This window comes from Lepeophtheirus salmonis, chromosome 13, assembly GCF_016086655.4.
Source record: "Lepeophtheirus salmonis chromosome 13, UVic_Lsal_1.4, whole genome shotgun sequence".
NCBI classification, from domain to species: Eukaryota; Metazoa; Arthropoda; class Copepoda; order Siphonostomatoida; family Caligidae; genus Lepeophtheirus; species Lepeophtheirus salmonis.
The window spans coordinates 41,293,714-41,319,622 of record NC_052143.2 but is presented as its reverse complement, the minus strand read 5'-3'; the positions used below and the strand labels follow the sequence as shown (position 1 = coordinate 41,319,622).

The following is a 25,909-nucleotide window of genomic DNA, read 5'->3' as shown; positions in this document are numbered from 1 at the left end:
TCAATTTTCCCAAGTTAGGGTTTTTGATTTGAACCGAGCCTTCTCTTTATCTTCAAAGGGCGTTTGAACATTAGTAATAATATTTTCAATTATTTTCCAATACAGATTTGCTTTATAACATTTCGCCAGGGTCTACAGATATTCATCTACACGTTTCACGTTTAGTTTGTGTTCAATTTGTTTCTTCTCTGTTTTGGAACATTTATTATTATAAATTATTTTATTACAATATTTATAAAATCATATGACTCAAGTACCAAATTCACATGATGGTTTTTTTAATATTTTGACGGATATATTTAATAACTTAGAAAAGTAATAAATAGTTAAAACGTAACCCCAACATCTATGCAAAAATGGCTAATTATTAACTGTAAAAACAGATACCCTGGTGGGAACTACTCGTCAGAGGGTAAAATTTAAAAAAAAACGATCCAGTTCCAAAAAAAAACCTCCTCAAGGCCCTGCCTAATTCCTACTACCTTATGAATCTCTGATTAGTATTAAACCGAGATTGAAAAGTTTTACTATACTTAACAGTACCTCAAATTTATCCTTAATAAATGAGTTTTGAGCTATAATAAAATTGTATCGTCTAATAGCAAAATTATTAATAATTATTAAAATGTTACACATTATGTTAAAAACACTAAAAGACTAACAATACTATTATAAAAATATTGTTCCTTCAAAATTGATTTACACTCATAATTTTTTTTTATTTATCTAACATGACAGTGCTCTTAATTTTAGGACTAATTGTATTTTGTAAGTTCAAAAAGAGCATGTATATGGTCTCCCTATATATTTTTAATTATTTCAACATATCCCAATGGGACTAAATTCAAGTGTTAATATAAAATTTCAATTTGACAAATAGATCTACAACGAACATTTTGATGATAATTACAATTATATTTATATTTGTAAAAGATAAATACTTTCGTTTTAAAAGAAAAGATTATTAACTCAATGCTGTCATTAGCTAACTACTTTGACTTTATATAAATATATAATTTTTTTAAGAGCGAGAGGTAAAAAGTTTTATTTTAACTATTTGATTGAATTATTATGTCTTTAATAATATAAGTTTATTTTTTTTAACTAAAAAGTAGTTCTCTTATTCCTAAAGTTAATTCGATTAATCGTCATAGACATAAATTAATTTTATGTAATTTATGTCAATTATAAAGACATATGTTTTAGAATAAAATGTTTTTTTTTGACGGAGTTTAATGAAAAAAAAACTTGATAACGTTAAAGTAACATTAATTGCAACTCAAGATCCATCTAGAGAGTAAAACAAGAGATGTATAAATATCTGGAGTGCAGTCATTTTTTATCTAAAAAATAACACTAGTGATATAATATGACTTATAGATTTCATTAATATGACTCATATTAATGAAACCTTGAAAAAGAAAAGAAAAACATTATATGTGCATTGCATATATGAAAAAAATAATGAATGTCACTTCAGATGAGGTTTATCAACAAGCGTATGTAGCTAAAGCTCAGCCAGATAGACTTCTAGAGACTAAAGTACTCCCTGGCTTATCACATCATATTAAAAAAAATATCCAGCGATTATTATTTTTATTTCATTCTTGAGGAGAGAACATATAAGTATTGATTAACTACGTGCGAGTGTGCTCATGAAAAACAAAGAAGAGCACCGATTATTTGTTTGGGAGTTATTTTCTATATTATTAAAGCAAAATGATATATGTTCCTCGACGCCAAATAACTCCTTCAACAGTTAATACCCCTAGTAAATATTAAATCAAAGGAATTAAAAGATAAATAATACAATTATATTCAAACTATTACCAGAGAAGAAGAAAATGTTCTTGCTCATAATAGCTAAAGAAGAAAAGTGAACAAGGAATGTTGAGAAGCGTTGAAGATGAAAAAATTTATGAGGCAACTTCAAGGCTAATAGAAATACAAGGTTATACCAAAGAGATTTTTCAACTGATGATTGACTTCTACCACGCTTTTTAATAGTGACGTCAAAGAGTATATATAATTTCTAATATTATATGTTATTAATATACTGTTGTTATTCTCTATGACGTCAAAATCTGTTTATCTTGCCTAGCAATCGTTACAGTATATCAAATTGAAAATTATAGCACGCCCGATTGCATGATGGTCTAACTTTGTATTTTTATTTACTTGGAATATATCTAAAAAACCTAAAACAGGAAATGAATTGCCCGAATATTTTATCATAAATTGGGAGGAGGAAATTGCCCTCACGTTTTCTACACATATGTTGAGAAGCCTTCCCTAATAGTTTGAATATATTTTTTTAAAAGAAACACTTAGAGAATATATTATAACCTCTTAGAATAAGTTGTTAAAAATATTTTGTGACAAATGTGTCCATTACAGTTTCTTATAGTTTTACTTTAAAGAGAATTGTTTTCCAACTAAGTTATTTTTTCAAATAATGAAGTAATTTTTCAGATTATAATGATTAAATTTACAAAAAGGTGTAGTACTGAACTTTTATTCATTCTTTTAGTTTTTGAAAAATGAACAAGATTAGTTAGTATAATTTAAATTTCAAAACTGTACTATAACATAGGATATTGTATCAATTTAAGAATATAGTCATCTTGTAGTTGAACCATCTGCGTCTACATTAATGAAAATACATACACACATTAATATTTTTTTCTGTATTTTATTATTATTAAATTTTAAGTTATGAATACTCAAAATAACCTCAACTTCAAGAGGTGGATCATTACCCACCGCCACCATTTCCCTGAGCATCAAAGACCCCTTTCAATATCCTATAATACACGTCTATAATACCATGGATTGAGTAAGTGAAGTAGTAGTCGAAAAGGTGGATGATTAGTCATGGCCACTGCTTCATGGAACATTAACAACCCCTTCTAAGGGTCTATAATATACCTTGGCCCCATGTTTGTACAAGTTAACTTGGGAATGGAAATCCCCATCACTCACAATCTCAGAAATCATATGAGAGAGCAAATTCAAGACATTTTTATGATGTGGCAACGTGACAGCAAGACAATAAAGTTAGCTGATTGATAGGGGTTAGTTCAGTATGCCAAGAATTGCTGCTTTCACTCTGATATTGGGGGAACTTCATAACAAATAATGGAAGGATATCCAAGAAAGGTCTGACTATAGGGCTTACAAAGAGTGTGATATAACCATGGATTAGCATCTATTAGATATGTATGGAAATATAGACCAGGAAAGGCCCGAAGAGGAAGGCATAGAGAGAGCACCGGTTGATGACAAGAAATAGGTATTTTGTCAGCAATTTGTATCTGGAAAACAAAATTGTTCCATCTGCAGCCAAAAAATGCCACCCTTCATAACCTTCTAGTACACCCATAGGGGAAATGAAGATGATTGAACGTATCTAAAGTGATGACAATGATGGGTCTAATCACAAGCAAGAAGAACAAGGAAACAGGACTATGCAACTCTCTTCAAGGCAGTTTAAGGAGACTGAAGTAGAAGAGTACGTCAAAGGCCTTGTTCCAAGTATCGAGCGTGGAAAAATTGATACCCACTAAATTTTGGCTCATGTGATCCATGTGGCAGAGTCATTCCTCAGTGTTGATAAAGTTCCCAGAAAGAAGGAAGTTACATTGCGACTGACGGCATTCATTCTGTCGGATGGAATAGAACAAGGCTTTAAGTAGTATAGTTGCACATACTCCAAACAAATAAGTTCATCTGCAATAAAGGGGACATATATGCCATAGCAAGATGGAACACAAGTAGTTTATATGGTAAATGTGTACATGTTAAGGATATATACAACCGTGTAGTAAGAATAGGATCAACAATTGTAATGTAGATTTTTATAAGATATTTACTTGTTGCTGGGGTCATCCTGATATACTCACATTTTATCACGTTCATTCAAATTGATCACCATTTTGGCTTACATTTTAGTATTAAAAAACACCAGACCCCTCCGGTTGTAGAGGAGCCGGATGACGGTCATAAACCACAAACCAAAGTTACACATACTTTTACAGAGCCCGCTAAGTATAATACCAAAAAAAGATCAATCGTTTGGGCTGTGTGAAGAACGAAGGTTCTTGATGCTCAATGAAGCCATGACAGAGGCTAATAACCCACCTTATCGACCAGCGGCTCCCTTGCACAACCCATGGGCTGGGGTCTATTATAGGATATTGAAAGGGGTCCTAGATGTTAAGAGAAGGGGTGGCGGTGGGTAATGATTCCTCTCTAGAACCTGATGTTCTTTTATACAACCTGTGGGTGGGATGTATTATAGGATATTAAAATGGGTCTTTAATGCTCAAAGAAGCGGCGCCGGTAGGTAATTATCTACCTTTTGTGCCAGTGGTTTACTTGCACAACACGTGGGCCGAGTTGTATCACAGGATATTAGAAGGGGTCCTTCATACTCAGAATAGAAGCGGCAATATGTTTTAATCACCCCTTATAGACAAGCAGTTCACTTGCGTAACACAAGATAGTGGTGGTGATGTTTTTATCCCCCTTAGGTACCAGTTGTCCACCGCACATCCCTATTGGCCAAAGTATATTTTGCAAAATAGAATTGAGTCTCTCGTGACAATTTCTTATCATACACTAGTTTGTATCAAATTGCTTGCAACGAAATTGTATCATAATCAAATCCTTAATCATCAAATTGTTTAGCAATGAATTGTTTAATAATCAAATTACCCACAAAAATTTCACTTGACAATGTAAATGATGTTAAAATGACTATTGGCCACTCTATTGGAAATTTTATAGATTACCCAGGCATTCTGCTAAATGCCCGATTTTCCACATTGCCCGTAACATATGCATTCTTAACAGACTTGCTAAAGCAGATTTCTTTCTGGAAAAACAAAACAAAACTTTTGGAATATAATTAAAAGCAATAAGCATCGTTTGATAGTGTTGCCGTGTGAACAAGTTCAAAAATGTACAATATAATCTCTTGAGGATTCGATCAGAAAAATATTACATATATCCAAATTTTACATTATACATAATTAAACAATAAACATAGATAAAAGTCATCAAAACTAGTAAAATAACTTTGAATAAATCGTGTCATGGGCAGATCCAATGATACAATAAACATATTTTCTTCCATTATTGCCTCGTATAGTTTCTCGTTTAGTTTGCAGACTAATATTATATTATAATTATAACTTTACTGGTTGATTTATGGGTTATTATGCAAATCAAAAATGACTGTGTATTTCGTATAACATTTCAGCTTAATTATTAATCAATTTTAATCCTATTTTCTATTGTAATAAAATCATCAAACACAAAGCGAAATACAAAAACAGTTTCCTGTTTTCCAAAATTTCTCAACAAGTGATTTTCTATTTAATTATATTATAGAGGAACAAGTGGTAGTATACGGTATTGCCCGGAGTAATTAGGGGGCGACATGCGTACTTTCGTCTGAAGGAGCGCTCACTAATAAAAACAAACGAAATTCATTTTAACATACCACTGTACATATTTAATTCAAATCTTAATCCAATATACATTAATTATGATATAAATGAGACAATTACAAAAACAAGGAAAAACAGAACTTTTGTTATACATGCACACCCTTGCAATATTTTATTAATACGACTGCATTGTTATTTCATAAATAAAATATATTTGTATATTTTACTTCAGGGAGTACTATATGCAGTGCACCCTATATACACATTGGAAGCTATATGATATAGAATCCAACGTGTCCTTATCATAAAGAATAACATAAATATTGCAGGCGTGTGCCTATATTCACACGCCCGCAATATTTATTAATACGACTACATTGTTATGCCTTAGATTGAAATATATACACTTGGATCACTATATACAGTTTACCCGGTGACTCGTTGTCCTTTATACATACATTCATACAGACAAACTTTGATTTATTAATATGGGTAGTCTTTTGATGCATTTTGTAGCTTATAGTCTAATTTTCTTGAAAAAGGGTATTCCAAATTATTTAGATGAGAAAGACTACACATTATATCGATTGTCGAAATGTCAAATTTTGCGGGAATCAAATAAGTTTAAGCAAATCCTACAATTCCTAAACACCTCTAAAGTATAAATTATTGTTTTGTATAGAGCGTAGAATCGGGCCATACTAGTTCATTACTTAGTCTTGTGAATATTCAATGTCATAATTTAACCATGCAGTAAGAGATTGTGTGTATGGTCGTTCCTTGATTATGAGTGTATAAATTATGTGTCCAAATATTTTATTTATACCAGTGACAATTTTTACTACATCTAGAACTAATAACTACCTAAAGCTATATTTATAATCACTATACTAAAATGACTCAATAGTACTTATATAGGCTATAAAATGTATTAGTATAAAACTGTGTGTTGGAGTCGGTGACATTTAATATACTGTAGTCGGAGTCGGACATTTTATGTACCGATTCCGCAGGACTGCTTTGAATATAGAACAGATAACGTTACTTTTATCATCTCTACTTGTAACGTATGGAATATTTTCTTCTCTTCTCAGAATTGACCTTGTTGTGGTCCTTTAATGTAGGTTGTGTAGTTAGTCATAGAGTAGTTCATGGTATCCTCAGTTCCCCTTATGTAAAAAAAAGTATTCTTGTAGCCAACTAAATTTAAAAAATAATTGACCAACGTGGTCATAGTTACGCTACTTTGGTCTGGAAAGGTAAAATTTGTAATGTGCTCAAGGATTTTTTTTTTTTATTTTTACCCTCGTGAGTCGTGTATGAATTCCATGTATTTATATATATGGTTTAAACCTTTATGAATAGAGTTCTAAATTTTAAGAATTGAATGGGATGTTAAAATTATGTTAGTTGGTCATTCGAACGTTCGTTGGTATGTTATAAGTGTAAGTTGTTGTTGGACTCAAAATATAATTAGGGATTCAAAACGGAGTAATTCTTGCATATTTCCTTGTAAATATATATTTATTTCCTTCCACTTTAAAGCTGTATCTAGTTAATCGGGTAAAATATAATGACATCTAAGCTTCTCTCCTCTGAAACATTTTTCAAATTCTCAGGGTTGCCATATCATATTTAAAAATTCTTTTTTTTTTCTTTATATGGCGATTTACAACTCTATTTATATTACGTAAAACATTGCTTATTAAGTTGTGAAGAAGCCATAAAAATATATATATATATACAAAGCCATTAGAGTTAAGACTCGTTCATAATATTATTATTTATACATTAGAGTATCGATTTTTATTTTTTGATAAAATAATAATGAATAATGCTAAAGAAAGGAGCTAATGCAAAAACTATTACAAAAGGGATTCGCTATAGCAACGAAGTATAAGATCTATTAATTGGGATAGTATTGTAACTATATAGTATGTAAATTTATATTTATCAACTTAAAAAAAAACTACTACTTCTTTATAAGCATATTTTTACTTACGTGCTTTGAGGATCAAATGTTGGAAATTGCACACATAAAAAAAATGAATTAAATTACTATTAAAAAATTATTATTCTAGTAAAAGTTTTTACAACTTTCCAATTATAATAATTGATTAATATTTTATCTGCATAGGTATATCTTATCGAATATTTGAATTTTTCACTGTACAATATATATTTTTAACAAAAATTCCTTTGTTGTAATTAGACAATATTTTATATAGATTATCAATTTACACTTGAGAAATATATTTTCATACACGTAGATAAAAATTTTAGTAGTTGCTAATCTGAACGGTGTTTTTTTTTTTTTTTTTTTCTAAGTTATTATCATTATTCTTTTTTAAGGAGGAGAAAACATATGTGCACAAAAAAAACTGAAAAATGACATGGTAACTCAGACAATTTGATAAGTGTTTTGGAGAAGAACAGCCTAATTGTCATTATGTATGATTAGTGAGAGGTATTTAGTAAAGTAGGAGGACAAAAACGGGAGCTAGACTAATGGGATCACTGAATTAAGACTCTGTTTATCATCAGCTGTTAACTATTTGATTTTGGAAGGAAAAAATATATTACTGTTATAACGAGGAGAACGTTAGAGCAGGAGTAATAATTGTAATAAAAATTTAGAAAATATTACTTTATTATTCTTTTTAAATTACACCAAAAATAGCCAGGAATACTTCGTTCAGAGAAAGAAATGTTTTTTATCTAAATCTTGCGTATTTTTATTGGTAATCTGAAGAATGAATTTTATTTTCCTTAGGTTATGTAACTCCTGGGTAGTGAACTTCCTTTCCTACTGCATTCAACCCCTGATTTAATATCCGTGTCTCCTCATAAAAGACGAAGACTAACCTTAGGGATTTCTTGCGGACTTATAATTGTAAGTCCTCGTTGGACTCAGAGTAGAATTGAAGATCGACATCAGAGTAATTCTTGTCAATGTCCTTGTTTTTTCCTTCTCTCTCCTCCTCCCTTGTCTTATCTGATTAAGCTGATCTAAAAAACGTCCTGAACATTATTCAAATTGTAAGGATTACCATGTTGATTTTCGATTTCTTCATTTTTTAGCATTACAAATATCCACACACAAATCCCACTCCGTATGTAGCAAGAACATAGGCAGGAATTATTCCGATGTCGATCATCAATTCCTCTTTCATTCCAGCAAGAATTTTCTATAACTATACTGCCTCTTCCTGTAGAAATCTTTTCTCTTATGATATGTTTCTTCCCTGAGGTAACATGTATTTTATAGAAAGGAGCAATACAACTCCTCAACATTGCATCATTATTACTCTATGCCACTGCAAAAGTGGTTACTATAGACTAGGATTGAGTATTAGGTATTTTTTTAACAGGGTAGACACTTGTAATTGAACTTAGAACTCAGGATAGTAATTTAATAGCTACAAATAATGTATAACTATATATCTTTAATTACAAAGAACCTTTAGAAGTACATAATACTCGTTTACTACTGCAACTAAGTTACTGATGAATATAGGCTTCCTAATAGAGAAAAAAAAGGGTATTGGCCCATCATTTTTTGAAAAAACATATAAAATGAAAAGTTACGTGAATATATAGTTGTAAATATACTCGTAGGACGTCCTTTTAATAAAACTACCCTTCACATATTATATTAAAAGCTCTTTTAAAGATTGGCGTATTATAAAATATTAGAGGGCGTCCTTGATGCTTTGAAACACGATGGTGATGGAGTTTAAACTGCTTAGGACTTAGTATTTCACCTGCACAACCCAAGGGGTGGGGTGTATTTTTGGATATTAAAGAAAGGGAAGTGGCTGCTTTTGATTTTTTTTACCATTCAATTGTTTGATTTCCCGAATATAATATAATTGTAATGAAATTGAAAACGATAATATTGTTTTCTATGAAATTACTCACAATAATGTTGCTTCACGATTCCCTGTCAGCCTCACTTCCCTGGCAAAAGCAAAAAGGTATTGTATTCAAAAGATTTGTCAATCTGTAATAGAAACTATGCATAAAGTTTTCAATCTTTGGTGTTGGTTGGTAGATAGTATTGTGAGTAAAGAGTCTTGTTTTGTGGAAGAGGTAGCCTTTATTTTGTATCCAGGATGGGGGATACAGGTTTACCTTTTTTGTTTTAAAATTCAGTGGAGCGTAATTATATCTTTAATATCAGGTTGATGAGACAAAGTGATCAGGCCTAGTCTTTTGATTATACATTCATAGTTCTTGTTATCTCCCAATGATGGAAAAATGATACAACCTGGCTTGCACCTTTTCTAAGGACTTAATCAACTAGCTCCTTGAAGGATTCCAGATCTCAGATCCGTACATTAAAATCGGGAGGAGATTAAGTTTTATCATAAACGCAGGGTCACAAGTTTTGAAGCTTTTAAAAGTCGATCTGCACCGATTCGATAGATTAATTGTGGATGATATCAGGTACATTTCTAGATTGTGGATATTGGCATCATGACGTCATATGAAGTTTAATTGGTTTCAAATTTTTACAAATTGTAAATAAGAGCAGGGAAGATCCACGATTTAAAAACGATTTCAATTATGGTCTAGGGTCTGCACTGAAATATCAGTCCAAATCGCTCTAGAAAAATCTTTAAAGACCGAACTGAATCTCAACACTAGTGAATTTATTGTTTATATATGTAAAGGTAGTAATGAAATATATGATATGTATTCCTTGTCTGAAGTGGAATTATAATAAATGATTTACTCAACAAAAATACACCTTTTATCAGATAAATCGTTATTCGAATAGGGAGTATATATTTCCTAAAATATATATGTTAAATACATGGTAGTTAAATTTTGAATTGAACCACTTAATCTTAGTTTTAAAACTTTACTCAGCTACTTATAAGTTCTTATGAAGTAGATTTATATATATATTTATTTTTTACCATTTTTGTATATAGAATGGTGCTCCTCCCCCACCAATGAACGGTGGAAATAATTTACCACGCCGATCTGCTGGTTCTTGTCGTCGAGTGTCAGGTCAGGAATCAGGTTCTAAACCAAAGCCATTTAAACGCCATGCATCTGATCTCACTTGGAGAATGAGTGCTGCAGGTCTAAGTTGTCCACGATTTAATTCGGTTGTGGACATGAGCGTCCTTTCTGCCACATCCATTGCAACTCCTATACCAAATGAACAAATTCTTTTACGATCCAATTCCTCTCTACTTTCGCCTCCAGTATCCTCATCCAATAATGACAACAAATTTTCTAGCGTCGAAAGTGGAACAGAAAATACCTCATATCACACTAATAGTAATATCAACAATGGCGGAATAATGCTGTCCTCATCAATTACGGATACTGAAGATGAAATTGATGTTAGTCAAGACTCGGAGTAAGTAACTTATTAATATAATTTGATAACACACTCACCAAAAAAATCAATTACATTTGCTCATTGGTTTTAAAAAGTCATTTTTCAAATGTTTTATGTATATTTATTTTGGCCCCAGCCATAGAATAACCTGGAATAATCATGCCAACCCTTTATTCCCACATGAGGAGAATATAAAACAAGTGATTGGTTGAAAAAAGGAAAAAAGATTCAACCTCATTGGTTACTTCATTCCTTCAAGAGGGAAAAAAAGAAAAACAACTTAAGCTACATGAATGATTATCACATGAGTTTAAAATTCCATACCCCATTATACATTCTAGGTATACAAGTATAACCATAGGTACAGCAAAATTAACTATCTTCCTTTTATAAAGTTCTTCAATTAACTTGTATTATATGTATCTTACTTATGAATAGCAATGATCAAAAGAACATAAATAGCCTTTTTAAGGGGACAAAGTTCGGCATTTTTAAAACTTTAAACCAAATTTGAGTACAAAATAAAATTGTAGGGTCAATCATGAATTTTTCAATTTAAGACATTCATTGATGAATGCTATTTTATTCAATAAAAACTAGGAGGGTGTTGTTGTATATACTTAAAACCTATTTTATTAATTTTATTTGTCAATATTAGATATAGTCTTTGAAATATTTACATTGAATCTAAGTTGTTCGGTTTGAATGTGATCACATTTCAATCGTATATGTTAAGCTAAAACTCTAGACGACGTTTTATATTCGTGAAAAGATTTTAAATCATAAAGAGTGCGAGGATGAGTCTCACATATGAGTCACTCTTACTATATAACCAAGCAGAGATTGTAACATCGTTCGAATGGATTTAAACTATGCTATATCACTGAAAAAGAAGACGGCGATAACCTTGTTTGCCTTTACGGCGATCTCTTGGTAAAATTGGAAATAAACTTTTACCTCCAAAATCCACGGTATATTATTCAAGAAATGTGGGGATACAAAAATCTTTATAAAATTTCTTGAATCAATAAAAGGGTCACTTAGATTCGAAAAAACTATCTACAGAAACATTGAAATCAGCCCAGTATAGATTTATTTTGATGTCTTGAGTCATTTGAATATGATTGTAGCTCAAGTTTTATTATATTGTGTTTGCTGGATCTTAAGATTTTCCGTGTACTGAATTGTACAGGGTTAAAATAAATTATATTCCTCAAAGCTTAGGTTTAGTATTTCAATATGTATTAATACTTTTTTATAGGTTTAATATTGTACTAAATTGAACAATATGTCATTCAATGTGCTTGCCCTTTGTCACGATAAATACGGGTTTAGATCTTATAGGTACATCGTGGACGTAGAGAAAGTAAAGAAAGTAGAAGAGAAGAATATAGAGAGTGGGAAAGAAATGAGGAGTAATACCACGTATACAACAATAGAATTTGATTTTAACACCCCCCTCTTAACATATTTAAGTCCTAAATATGTTTATCAGTCCTCTAATGGCAACTAAATACAATGTAATAATTAACCATCTCCCTTAATCAAAAATGAACAACGAAATATACCCTTATAAAATTTGGTTGCTTATAGCTTTTTAAGATGACCGACTTCCTTTAAAAATGCTGTATAATTTGAAATACATATATGTATTTATATTGTATATGTGATTAAATCAAGAAAGTACCGATTCATAAAATGTTTCATTTATGATGAGGAAGGATATGTTATTGAAGCATGATTTTCAATATATAATATCCCACTGCTTTATTTGTAATACTTCGCACAGTTTATCTTCTTGTTTATAAGATGATTATTAATCAGAAGGGTCAAAAGTTAACAAATCTACAATTTTAAGATTTTGATATAACACAAATAACGTTACTTTATCATCTTCCCTCTAGACGTATACAATTTTTTCGATCCCTTTACAAATTTCAACTTGTTAATTCAATTAAATGAGGAAAAATATAGGGCTTGTATAGTGATTTATAGATAAATTAATTGCTCTTTCATCCCCCTTTCTCCCTAGTGGCCAAAAAAGTAAGCTTGTAGGTAAATAGATCATGTCGTAAAGGGACTGTTTAACGTCAGGCAAGACTTGTTTGCAGATACACGGCACTAGTATCGTGACCAAACTCAATACGATTTTAAACGATAGTTATGACTGAAAACATTATGAAATATGAAGATTTCAAGCTCAAAACAAAGTTTGTTTTGTTAGAAAATGCTGCCTCGGAGTAATTTGAATTATTCAGTAGAAATTCGACTTCCTCTTAATCTTAAGTGTGCGGTTTTGACTGGATAGAGGGCACCCTTGTAGTTATTTTTGTACATCAAGCAGACCTTATAAATTTTTTACACATTTAATGTTGTTACTTATATTGTATCACGCAACCTTTCTTCTGGAAACAAACCGGGGGAAAGAGCCATAATCAGTTGGTAGTTATGGAATTATTATTCAATATCTATTTGGAATTTTTCACAGCTTAACAATAGCTCATTCCAATTTAACCAATCAACGTTTAGAACAATGATTAAATGAAAAGAAGCGGAAACATCGACAGCTGACAATAAAATACATTGTGTATGCCTATATTAGCGAGGTAACAATATGATTTATTTATGTTAATGGGAAAACGCTATATTCAATAAATCATATAGTCCTATAAAAAAGATAGTAGAGAGAGCTTCCAATAAGTCATGATATTGCAATTTTTTCTCCTCAAATGCTGTATTAAGTAAATATTCAGGAGCCGTGTGGCCAACAGTATCAAAAGAGACAGCTCTCATTATAAATAATTGAATGTCATTAAATGTAGTTTTCAAATAATAAAAACTGTTGGTTCTACCCCTTTCTAGTTTTAGCTCGTTCGGCATAAACCTGTGGAAAATTTGATGAGTGTTAAGTAAAATTGTCAATTCTTTTTTAGAAGAGATTCGTGAAAATTTATAATTTTTAATAACACGAAAAATGAATTTATTTTTTATATAAAAAAGGTCGTTTTATCTTTACAAACAAAAGTATTTAGAAAAATGAAATTTTCTAAAAAACAACCATCCTAGCGACGGTCTGCATATATCATGTTCTCAAAGTCGTGTCATTACCGTAAACATTTCACTTGATCTAACGATGAACAAATGTAGATACATGTTTATGTATTTATAGTTGAATATTATACAAATACTTTTATTAATACTAAGATTACGGCCCTTCTGTTAGGATCTAATAAAGATTAGAAATGGGTTATGAGAGTACTCTCATTTTATCTCCTAATTAGAGGAGGATTTGCTTAAATAATTTGTTTAAAATATCCCATCTTTTTTTACTATTACATACCTTAAGGGTACGAAGACGGGATAGCCACCTCCTCTAAAGTCACGAACCCCCCAATTAAATGCGACAACCCTTGTAACATATACCTCTAAAACTGGGATATATTTACATATAACAAAATCATATCTTATACGACAAAAATTTATGAAACCAAAACAAGGCCCGAAAACAGTCTATAAAAATAACAACACCGATTTAAAAAAATGTCATTAAAATAGCCAGTCTTCTTAACAGCTTCAATGTAGAGTAAAATATATTTTTTATTAGGCCGAGTCTTCTATATTTCCCTCCTTATACTCTCCAGGGAATTACACTCGACCCATAAATGAATGAGAGTCTCAGTTGTATCTCCACACAATCTGCATGATGCATTTTCCACCATTCCCATGACCTTTAGATGCTTCCTGTAATGAAACCAATATTTATAGATGCTCTCCTGTTTTTGAAAAGTTTCTATTCCGAACTAGGCCTCTCCAAAAAGAATTTTGCTTATGCAAATCTAGATACATGTTTATGTATTTATAGTTGAATATTATACGAATACTTATATTAAGACTAGGATTACGGCCATTATGTTAGGATCTAATAAGTATTAGAAATGGACTATGGGAGTACTCGTATTTTATCTCATAAATAGAGGAGGATTTGCTTAAACAATTAGGTTAAGAAATCCCATCTTATTAAACTATAAATAATCTACACGACTTAATTATTTTTATTGAAATTAAGTGAATTACCCCAAATTGTTGATTCCTTCGTAAAATTGGGAGTCTTTTTTTGCAAAAACAAAAAATCAATTTCATATACGAATCTTATTTAGTAAATGAACCCATTGACACCCATAAATTTAAGGTTCATTTAAGTAATAAATATTATTTATTAGTCAGAAGACAATAATTGTTTTTATATCAAGACTATATTTATTGTTAAACCTACCTTTCTCTTATGTATGAGCAAAATCGTGTAACTCGCTTCTTAAATCGGAAAATAAGCAATAAAAACACCTTTTCGATAAAAAAAATATGCACTGTAAAGATATTTTATACTTACAGAATCTAATGTTTTAATTAAGTTTTGAGAAAAAATTTATAAGTTAGATTGCAGGAATAGACAAAGAGTGGGCCGAGGCTTTGTATCTGCAATAAGGATATGTTGTTGGTTGTGTGGGCTTTAAATTTAAAGAGCTTAGAGGTAAGCATTCCAGACTTTTACTTCAATATATCCTCAAATTTTATCGTTGAAAGTTAAAAAAAACTCCAACTACGGAATTACCAGTGAAGAAAAATGGTGAATTATTGTAGCGTACCTGGATGTAAAAGCGTAAGAGACTTTAATTTCCCCAAGGACCCCACTTTACAAGTGAAATGGAGGGTTGCAATAAATCGTATCCACCTCAAGACCAATAATCTTTCTGCTTCTTCTTGACATTCAATAGTATGTCACGAACATTTCAAGCAAGAAGATTACAATCTTCCAGGAGGATGGGATCCTGACGTTCCTAGGCTTCGTAAATGCCTTAAAAAAGGACCATCGATTTTTTCCTATAGAAGATCAACAGATGTATCATTTCGCGAAGAGAGGCATAGAAGTCGTCAAAAACCAAAAGAAGTCAACACCACTCAAGATTATGTTAAAGTCATATACTTTGATGATAATGTCATAGAAGTTGAGATTGAGGATCGTGATTCAAAGGAAGAACATATGGAAGAGGATGCGATTTGTTCAAAAATGTACTGTTCAGATACAAACACGTAACGACATTAATCATGCCTCATCTAGTCTCTTTCTTTCCATTAAGACACTAGCCAATGATTCAGAGGCTGTCCGGTTTTACACTGGATTTTATGATTTTGATCAACTCATCTACTTTTTCAACTGGCTTGGTCCAGCCGCCACAAATCTCAAGTACAAATCCAAACGGTCACCACTTAAAGAATGTGTTCTGACATTAGTCAAGCTTAGATGGAACATCGAAGATTTAGAACTTCCTCGCTTTTTTTGTGTTTCTAAAGTTACTGCTGCTAGAGTCTTTCGAACATGGCTCGCATTTCTCTATTTTCAATTGCAAGAGTATCAAATGTGACCGTCTAAAGAAAGTGTTAAGGAGCACATGCCAAAGGATTTCAAAACCAAGTTTCCAGCTACGCGGATAGTGTTGGACACCACTGATATTGTAATTGAGAAGCCCAAAAATGTCACGCAACAAATTGCTTCATAGAGCTCCTATAAAAACTGTAACACTGTCAAGGTTATCATAGGAATTTTGCCTCATGGAGCAGTTGCTTTTGTTAGCGACGCTTATGGTGGATTTGCAAGTGATAAGCAAGTAATTGAACGTTATGCGCTCATGAAAAATGAGTTGTTTTTACAGAAAAGATTCGATTATGGAAGACAAAGGAGTTCTTGTTCAAGACTTGTTTGCAGCAAGGGACGTATATGTGATCCCACCAACAATACTAAGAAATATGAATCAGATTCCTGCAGATAAAGTCGTCAACGACAGAAGAATAGCTTCAAAGTGCGTTCACGTGGAGAGAATTATAGGTTATTGCAAGTTATATAGAAATCCAAGGTAGTGCCATAGCGAGAGAATTGTACAAATTGACAGCCATTTCTGCCATCTCGCTATGGCACTACCTTGGAATTCTATATACCTTGGGTTATTGCAAGAATGTCAAGATACTCAAGGGATGACTGAGTATTTTCAAAACCTCAATTGCCGGACGAATTATGTATGAATGTTTTGCCATTAATCATTTTAAAACTTGAACAGTAAATGAATATGCTTAAATTTAATTAAATCAAGAGTATGTTTTTAGTCACATACCCATAACATAACATCAGTTTCATAAGTTATTTTTACAAATATGGTGTGAAAATATACATCGGAAAGACGTTTTCTGCAAAATGATTGGAAAAAATATTGAAATGGTTACAAAAATACATTAAATGTTACATACGTGGAGCAATAAAAGGTGTATATACCTATTGCCAAAAAAATTGTAACTTAGGTAAAATATAAAAATCTCACACATTTTTTCCGTATCACGACGATCGGTCATTTTACAAATATTTCCGCAGATTTAAAAAGTTACTCCATATTCTCGATGTAGAAACCAATTTGAGGAGTGAGATTGGTTTCTAGTAGCCTTTTCTATTTGCACAACTTTGTTTTTGTCCACTTCAATGCTCTTTTCGATCTAGTAGTACACATAAGGGTTTGAAAGGTACCAATGATCGTAGATGGCTGCCTGTAGATTTGCTTTCCCATATTGATGTATCATTGAAATATCTTTTACAGACGAATAAACATAGTTTTTTGTCAATGAGTTAACGTGGAAGTATAGCATTTGTTTCCTCTAAACTTCAACGGCCTTGGATCCGAATCATATGTTCCAAGTCATCTGCTAAATGACTCTACCTTAACTGGTAATGCTGAAAAAAGTCTCTTTGGTGTATTGCAAGTCTGCAAAATCTCCGTGCAGCTTTTTTGCAAGGGTAAATCTCCATAATTAGAGGAATCCTCAAATAAAAAAAGGGACCAAATTTTCCGAAAAAACTCCAAACTTCGTGTATTTATCTAGAAATTCATCTTTTAATCCTGAAATATAGCACTTTGAGGACGTATAAAGGCGTTTTAGCAAAGAAATATCGGACTGCCACTCTATGTTTGCATCGCTATATTTATTGCTTTTCTTCATTTCAGCTGTCCCGCTCCCTGTGAAAAAGATCGTAGAGTTGGATGGGCTTGAGGTCTTGTTGAAGCTCAAGGCTTTGGAGAACAAACTGAAATTACAGTTCCTATCAAAAGATTGCAGTAAATTTACAAGCTCATGTTTCCGGTCTGAAATACGAGCCTTTCGACGCTTTAATTCAGAACGAAGGTCCTTAAGCGTCCAGTTATTGTAGTTTTCCATTATTTTTCTTCGGTTTATAAGAAAATATTAGTAGAAACTAGGCCAATAAGACTGTCAACCCGGATTAAAGATTCACAAGTTTGACATTTATGGAAGGGAATTTATGTAGTAATGTTTTTGTTTACCTCTAGCCATACCATCTGGCGGGGAAATCTTGCAACTTGGTTAACATCCTCATTGTGCAATCGTCAAGGCAATAAAGGACCTGGATCTGCACGAGGTAGCAAGGGTATACCAAGCATTCAGGTGCATTTTACAGATCGAGAACGAAGGCTTTCATTATGAATAATTATTTAACATTTAATATGGCTTTCAAATGAATAAAAAATAATCTTTCTATCTCTTATACAAGTTTTATAGTTAGCCATTAAATTTATTCCGGATTTATAATGTCTACCCTGTATATTTACAAAGTACTTAGTTATACTGTTCATGTTTTATTGTTTAATTTTACTAATTTTATATTTTCAGACATAATCTTGGTATCGTATTAAGCAATAAGCGTTCTCGAAGAGCTTCAATCTTCAAACTTTTTGAGGTAACTATAAACAGCGATTCAAAAGACAAAATATTACATTATTATATTTTGTAATTATTCATATATAATTATCGATTTTTAAAACACCCTTTTCTCCATATGATTAATTTTAAATCAAGTTATTGATACATTTTAAGTGGTTTTGAGTGTAATCTAATGAAGGTACTCTTTTATAGTACAAAAAAAAAATTAATTATATCTTTGGCAAAAGTAATACAAAAATTAGAGAGGTTTTGTAATGCTCGATACGTAAAAATTATATTTTTTAAATAGAATATAGCAAGGTTTGAGATTAGGATAATGCAAAAGTTGAATATGCCTTAGATACATTATGCTACACAATTCTGATTTTAGAACATCCGCCGGCTAAAAACAACATTTAATATTGTTATTTAAGCCATAAAACACGAAAATGACCTTTAAAATTTTCAATTGCAGTAGGATTGGTCTTTAAATCCATCCTTATATTAAAATCACATTTTTAGAGTATAATTTCGATTCAGAGCTACGTTATGAAAAGAAATAACTATATAAATGAAAATAGAAGGTCAAAACAATTGATAAAAATATTTCAGCATTCGAAAAACAAAATATTTTTTTAAGTTATCTTGAAAACAATAACTACAAAATGGGTCTAATCATACAAAAATCAAGTAAGATGTCTTATTTGGAGGGTAATATTTTTTGCATATTTTTTTCAATTGCATTATATTATAGCTAAAACTAAATACTAAAAAATCAAAAAAATTGCCACCAAAAAAAAAAAAGTTTGATTTTTATTGATTAATTTTCCTGCCTCTAAAATATTAATTCTTATAACAATTAGTTAAATAATCAACTTGATTATATTTTATTTCAAAAAAAAAAAAAAATTATGGACTGTATTCAAGATAATTCAAAAAATATTTTGTTTTTCGAATGCTGGAATGTTTTTATTTATTGTCATTGGCTTTAATTTTCATTTATATAATTATTTTCTTGCACAATATAGCTTTTAATCAAAATTATACTCTTAGAGCATGATAACAAAAAAGATTTAAATTTTCGTGTTCCACGGACTTAAATAACAATGTTCAATGTTAAATTTACCCGGTGGGTGAAAATGATGTTGCATAACGTAATGCCCACAGTTAAGTTAGTAATTTTAACAGGTTAAAACGAAATTAGAGCATCAGTCAATAGTTAGTAATTAAAATGACTGGTATTTTAAAGGGCTCTGAGAAATAAAAATTATAACTTGTACAAACTGTTTTTACAAGTTACAACATGTTGAAGAGGTTAGTGGTCCTCATGGCGATGTGTACGAGCGCTTAGTCTTGTTGGAATATGAACTCCCTCCCAGCGGCCGTATCCTTCATCCAGGGGATGACGAACTCCTCCATGACTTCGCAGTACCTTATCGCGTTAACCCTTTCCTTGGGATTGAAGAAGAAAGGAGGCATCACCTCACCGGTGCTGCAGATAACACCCAGGTTATCACGGAGGCCGGGAACTTTGTGGTGAAGACACAGGGACCTCTTCTCTCTCCTTGGCAAGCCACCTGTCATTCTGAACGTTGTAGCTTCTGTCGACAGTCCAGTTCTTCACGTTAGAGAAGAAGATGATTCTTCCTCCATGGCTCATAAGGTCATTGAGAAGACGCTTATCGTTGGGGAGCCTGGTAGCCTTCATGGATGCCGTGAGGATGTGTTGTTTGGCCATTCGGTATGACCTATACCCGAGGTCCTCATTCGCAGCCTTGGAGACCAGCTGCTTGCTCACTCCACGGTTCTTGGCCAACCTGGACAAGGAAGTCCCCGGCGAAGCCTTGATGGACTTTCGGAGGCCTTCAAGGAAGCGGGGAGTGCGGATTGGGTCACTTCTCATGTTGTGGGCATTGCGGCAGACCTTCCCCTCAACCTCCCAGGCATTAAAGACCCGGTACATCGTGGTCTTGGGGTAGTTAAGAAGCTTGTAGATAGCAGAGGGATTGTGTGCTGCGCGAGCCAATTCGAGTATGGCGTCTTTCCTTGCTTGTTCCATGATGACTATTGTTTGTTGTCAAAACAATTGTGGTGGAAGTTATAGTGTATTGTTCACGCAACCTTTTATGTTAGTGTGATTTAACCCCGAATATCCACATTATGGATCTGGATGAAGTTTAAAGTAGTTCCAATTTATCGTGGACACCCTATATAACATAAGAAGATACCGGGTGTCCATTGGAATCTGAACACTGATTCATTCAATAATTTTACAAAGGTTGAGGGATTGAAATTAATTCATATTTCGATATATTAAAGCATAAAAATTAGTTACAAAACAAAATAAATCTGAGTCTCTAGCTCGCGTGCAAGTCGAAAAAATGACAACTGAACCTGATAGACGAATTTCCATTCGCGCACTAGAAGCAGTTGGACGCCTCCAGAACCGCAGTCTACGCTGTCAGCAAGAGTCGTTGGAGAGGAAGAAGAGCTCTGTCAAAAAAAAAATAACTGGACCCGGAGGAGTAAAAGGAAACAGCTCAGGCCAATCCCTTCAAGTATATGAGGTCCCATGGAATAGATCTTGGGGTTTCACATCAGACTGTCCATAGAACTAGCAAAAAAGAGGATGGTAAGGGCCTTGTGAGCTTATAGAGGCCACTTTTGACACCAACAATGAAAAAAACACAATCTCCTCCATTATAAGACTCTTTTGAATTCTTCTGAACTTTTTTTTGATACACTTTTGACCCCCTTCAGACCTGATGGTAACCTTGTCGACTACAACTTTTGGGTCCATGTCGAGGGGGAGGCCTGCAGTATCCGTCATCCCAGCACTGAAGGTCTCAAAGCCACTGTCCGCCAGCACAGGGACGTCATGATAGAGGAATACCTCCACAGCAAGTTCCGGGCCTTCCGCCGCCACCTGGAAGCCATCATTGTCGCTAAGTGGGGCTACTTAAATTATTATGAAGGCTCAGGCACACATCTATTTATAGTATTAATTTTGTTAAAAGTCTTTTGTTAATTAATAAATGATATCTAGAGTTTGAAATGCAAAGTGTTCATATTTTAATGGACCACTCGGTAAATACAGGGTTCGGAAGCCAAACGTGGACGGTTCATAAATGCAAAATTATGTAATTAAAATAGAGAGGTTTTGGGATTGTTCCCTGCATATTCCGAATCTCCTGTGCTTTCTGCATAAGTAAAAACAAATAAGCATTTCTCAAATCGTTCATCATGAGTGAGCAAGAAGCAAAAACACAGAGGATCACAGGCCTTCTGAATGCTAAAATTGAGGTGGCAGAGATTACGGACATTGTTAAGCAGGGCCGTACGTCAGTATTGCGCTTTGTCTGCTTCAGCAGACCAAAAAAAAAAAAAATCTTACTCAACCGTCCACCAATTATATAGGTATGTAAATATAGATGAATTTACAACCTTTACAAATGTGAAGTACTTTAAAACCAAAAAAAAAAAAAAGGGACGCACACAACATTTTTCGTATGGAGTACTCTTGAAATATTTAAGAGAGTGAGAATTTGTTTCATTGAATACAAGATAAATTAAATTATTACTGCTTAAAAGGGACATAAATAATAGTTATGTACTTTTTAGAGTGGATTGTTGCAGTAATTTATTAATTATCAGAAATGTATCACGGGAAGCGGAAAACACATTTTAACAGAGAGTTGGTGATTTGTTCTATCTGTCAGAAGGAAATACAGAGGGACAACTTTAATGATCACAAAGTTAAGCTCCATAAGAATGACCCCAGCTGCAAGTATCAAGTGAAAATTGATCATAAGAAGCAGAAAACATTGAACTTTGTTGTTAAGAAAACTTCCTCTGCTACATCCTCATCCTCAGTCACTGCCTCCTCCTGTCCTGATGACCCTGCTCCAGTTGAGGCCTTACTGCCTGAACCAAGATCTGAAAAGTCCGTTTCTGCTGAAGAGAAAGTTACTGCAGACACAGAAAATAATGGCGACTCATCAAATTACCCCAGCGGACGGATTTCTCATGGAATAAGACTTCCTAATCTCGATATCGGACCAATCTTCTCTCCCGAGCAGCTCTCTGTAGTCAACAACAACAATATTCCATCTGCAGAGGACTCTGAGACTAGCGACAATATCGAAGGAGGTGAGAAGAGCAAGACTGAGGAGATGGAGTTTGTGGACGGAGGCCCAGAGTACCCTGTCGTCTTCACGAGCCAGCTGGGTGACCCGATACTTATCGGGCGGGAGCAAAAGCGGAAGGACATCCAGACCAGAACCAGAGTGGAGACTGAGCGGGAAACTGTACCTAAAGTCGAGAGAGATCATCCTCTACAGCCCAAGTTACAAACATACAGTCCTCAGATAGATGACAAATACTCCAGAGACTTTCAATATGATTGGTTCCGTAAGTTCCCGTGGCTAGAATATGACGAGGTTGAAAAGTCAGCCAAGTGTTTCGCCTGTTCCAAATTTTCCATTTCCAACCTTGGGAAATTTGAGTTCAAAACATGGAAAAACAGTTCCTCGTTGAAAGTTCATTCTAACAACAAAAAACACAAACTGTCGATGGAATAGTGGATCAATTTCCTCACATCAAAGAGAAAGAATACCTCGGTTCTCGGCCATGTTCAGTCTCAACATGCTGAGGAAGTCGTGAAGTGGCGAGCTTATTTGAGGTATCTTTTCCAAACTGTTGGGTTCCTCGCAAAGCAAGGATTGGCTTTTAGGGGCGATTCCGAAACAAGAGAAAAGTTGACGGAATCTAATGAAAACAATCGAGGAAACTTCTTGGAGCTTTTGTCCCTGCGTTCACACGACAATCATATTCTCAAAGATAAACTGGAGGCCGAAGTCAAAAAATTTGGTTCAGCTGGGCAGGTTTTGCCAAATGGACTTCACCTGACATCCAAAATGAGCTGATAGAGATTATAGCATCCAAAGTGACAGAAAATATAATTGAAGATGTCAAGACTTGTGCCGGCGATGATGACTACTGGTTCTCTGTGATTGTTGATGAGACATCAGATATGTCAAACACGGAGCAGTTCAGTCTGTCACTGGGATATCTGACGAGTGAAGGCATCAAGAAAGAGAGCTTCCTCAAGTTTGTAAAAGTTACCCAGACTGACGGCAAATATTTGTTTGAGAAGCTTCACGAGGCTGTCAAGGATCTCAGCCTTAACCCCGCCCGCACTCTCCCCCTGGCCGCGGACGGTGCCTCCAACATATCCGGCATCAAGAAGGGTCTTGCCGCCAGGTGGAAGGAAGCAGCCCCACTGTGTGTCTACATCCACTGCTACGCCCATGTCCTCAATCTTGTAGTCAAGGATCTTTTCTCAGATATAACCCTGTTGAGAAATACAATGGGGACAGTACAAATTTTATACAACTTCATTGAAGGGTCACCAAAGAGGTCAGCAATCTACAAGTCGGTGAAGCTAACAAGTAAAGATGAGGAGCATGCCAAGCTGATGACCCTGAAGAACCAGTCTGCTACCCGCTGGAGTCTCCGCTACGATGCTGTACACGCTGTATCTCTAGGTATGGTCAGAATCATGAAGACCCTCCTCAGACACACATCTAGCATATCAGATGAACTTCAAGGCAGAAAGGTTCACCTAACAAAGGCCCGGAAAGACGTCAACCTAGTGATTAGGACTCTTGAAGATCTTAAGAATGAGAAAATCTTTGAATCAATCTGGAAACTTGCTGAGTTGAAGTCGTCTGAGATGAAATCAGTATTTGACCAGGAGGACTCAATTGATTTGGAATTCAAGGAGGCGAAGATTCCAAGGAGAATAAAGTGGAAAGGAACAACTGAATCCTACTTCCGTGAACCACATGAGGACCACCATGGACCAGGAGAGGCTCTCCTCCCTCACCCTCTTGAACATGGACAGGGTGATGGTGGACAAGGTGCTCCATGAAGACATGGACAGTTTGATTGACACCTTTGCGTCAAGGAAAGAGAGGAAAAACTTCTTCTTCTAATCATGTTAAAGAACACATGCATTTTTTTCTTCATTTTTTTCAAACACATCACCACGTATACATGCGAGTTAATAACATCAAGACTTGTGAACATAATTTATTTTCTGTCGATGTAACTGTTTCACCAATGTGAAGAAGTGGAACAACTTGTCCGAGAAGTTCATCATCAACTCCTGCAAAGCTTTCCACCATTGTGTGGAGGCTGTGATTGCTGCTGAGGGTGGCCATATTAAGTGAATATGTTCACAAAGGTCGTATCTCAAAGTTTTGTTAAACAAAAGTTCAAAATTATTTATCAAAAAGTATAATTATTGACATGTTTCTAAAATCAGTCATTCAGTCCACGTTTTGCTTCCGTGCCCTCTATAGTTAAGTTTGCTCTAATAAATTAGGCTCAAATTTAAATAAATTTTAACAAAATCATAAATGTGTTAAATCACTTACAAGTGATATTTTTTAATGTTATTCATTATTTTCCAGAATGGATCCCCCTTCTCACGAGAGGGAAGTTTGAAGAAGCCCTGCTGTCCAAAGATAACCATAACAACAGTGCCCACCATCGACCAATCCAGCTTAGAATTCCTATACCCCCTGGACTCCTCCTCCTCAGAGCCATTCTCTGCTTCACGAGTATCATCAGAGGATCTTCATCGTAGATTTTCCCTCACAGATGTGGTCATACATGTATCCAGCAATGGGAATTACGCCTACGATGTTGTAGATTCCAAAGAGGGTCACTATTCCTCTTCCTCTCCGTCTTCAAATGTAAAGAAGACTACCATTGTACTATGATTCTGTAATACATAAAAAATAGACTTGTTGTTATTTTTCTATTTATATGAGTTAGCGGAGTATTTCTTGTTGATTTAACATTGAATGGTGGTTTGGATTTGATTGAAAACTCTAAATGTATTTGTAAAACAAAAGAATATGTATCATTATTAATACCTAACAAAGAACCGAATTCATATTATGATCATGCTACTTTCAATTGTAATAAGCGTCTAATTTGTCAAAAAAAAAAAAAAAAAAAACCCTGTTTCTAATATTATATATTAATAATTCTAAAGAATACATTTATGAATAATAAGATATTAAATGTTACATTTGTAAAATGGAACTGATTTCCCTATTTGAATTGTTTTTATATTGAATTCCTTCCACAATATACTGACTTCCCTGGGAATAATTTTTGTAGATGTTCAACCATTATAAGCAATATTCATTGATAAACTAAAAATAGGCATGACAAAATATTTCCTTCAGATGTGTGCACCATCTGCAGTTGATATAACTAATATGATATTTTTGAACGAGATTAATTCGTTCCTTGACATTAAAGCCTG

At 33.5% G+C, this 25,909-nt stretch overlaps 1 protein-coding gene across 1 annotated transcript in view; it reads left to right on the top strand.

Moving 5' to 3' along the window:
• Nucleotides 1-25,678, top strand: part of LOC121128523 (uncharacterized) — a 148,532-nt gene extending 122,854 nt beyond the window's left edge. The window contains exons 6-8 of the mRNA XM_040724107.2: nucleotides 10,394-10,830; nucleotides 18,538-18,604; nucleotides 25,044-25,678. Coding sequence (XP_040580041.1) covers nucleotides 10,394-10,830; nucleotides 18,538-18,604; nucleotides 25,044-25,355 — 816 coding nt within the window. The 3' untranslated portion in view covers nucleotides 25,356-25,678. The remainder of the gene's footprint in view (nucleotides 1-10,393; nucleotides 10,831-18,537; nucleotides 18,605-25,043) is intronic.
• The last annotated feature ends 231 nt before the right edge of the window (nucleotides 25,679-25,909 follow it).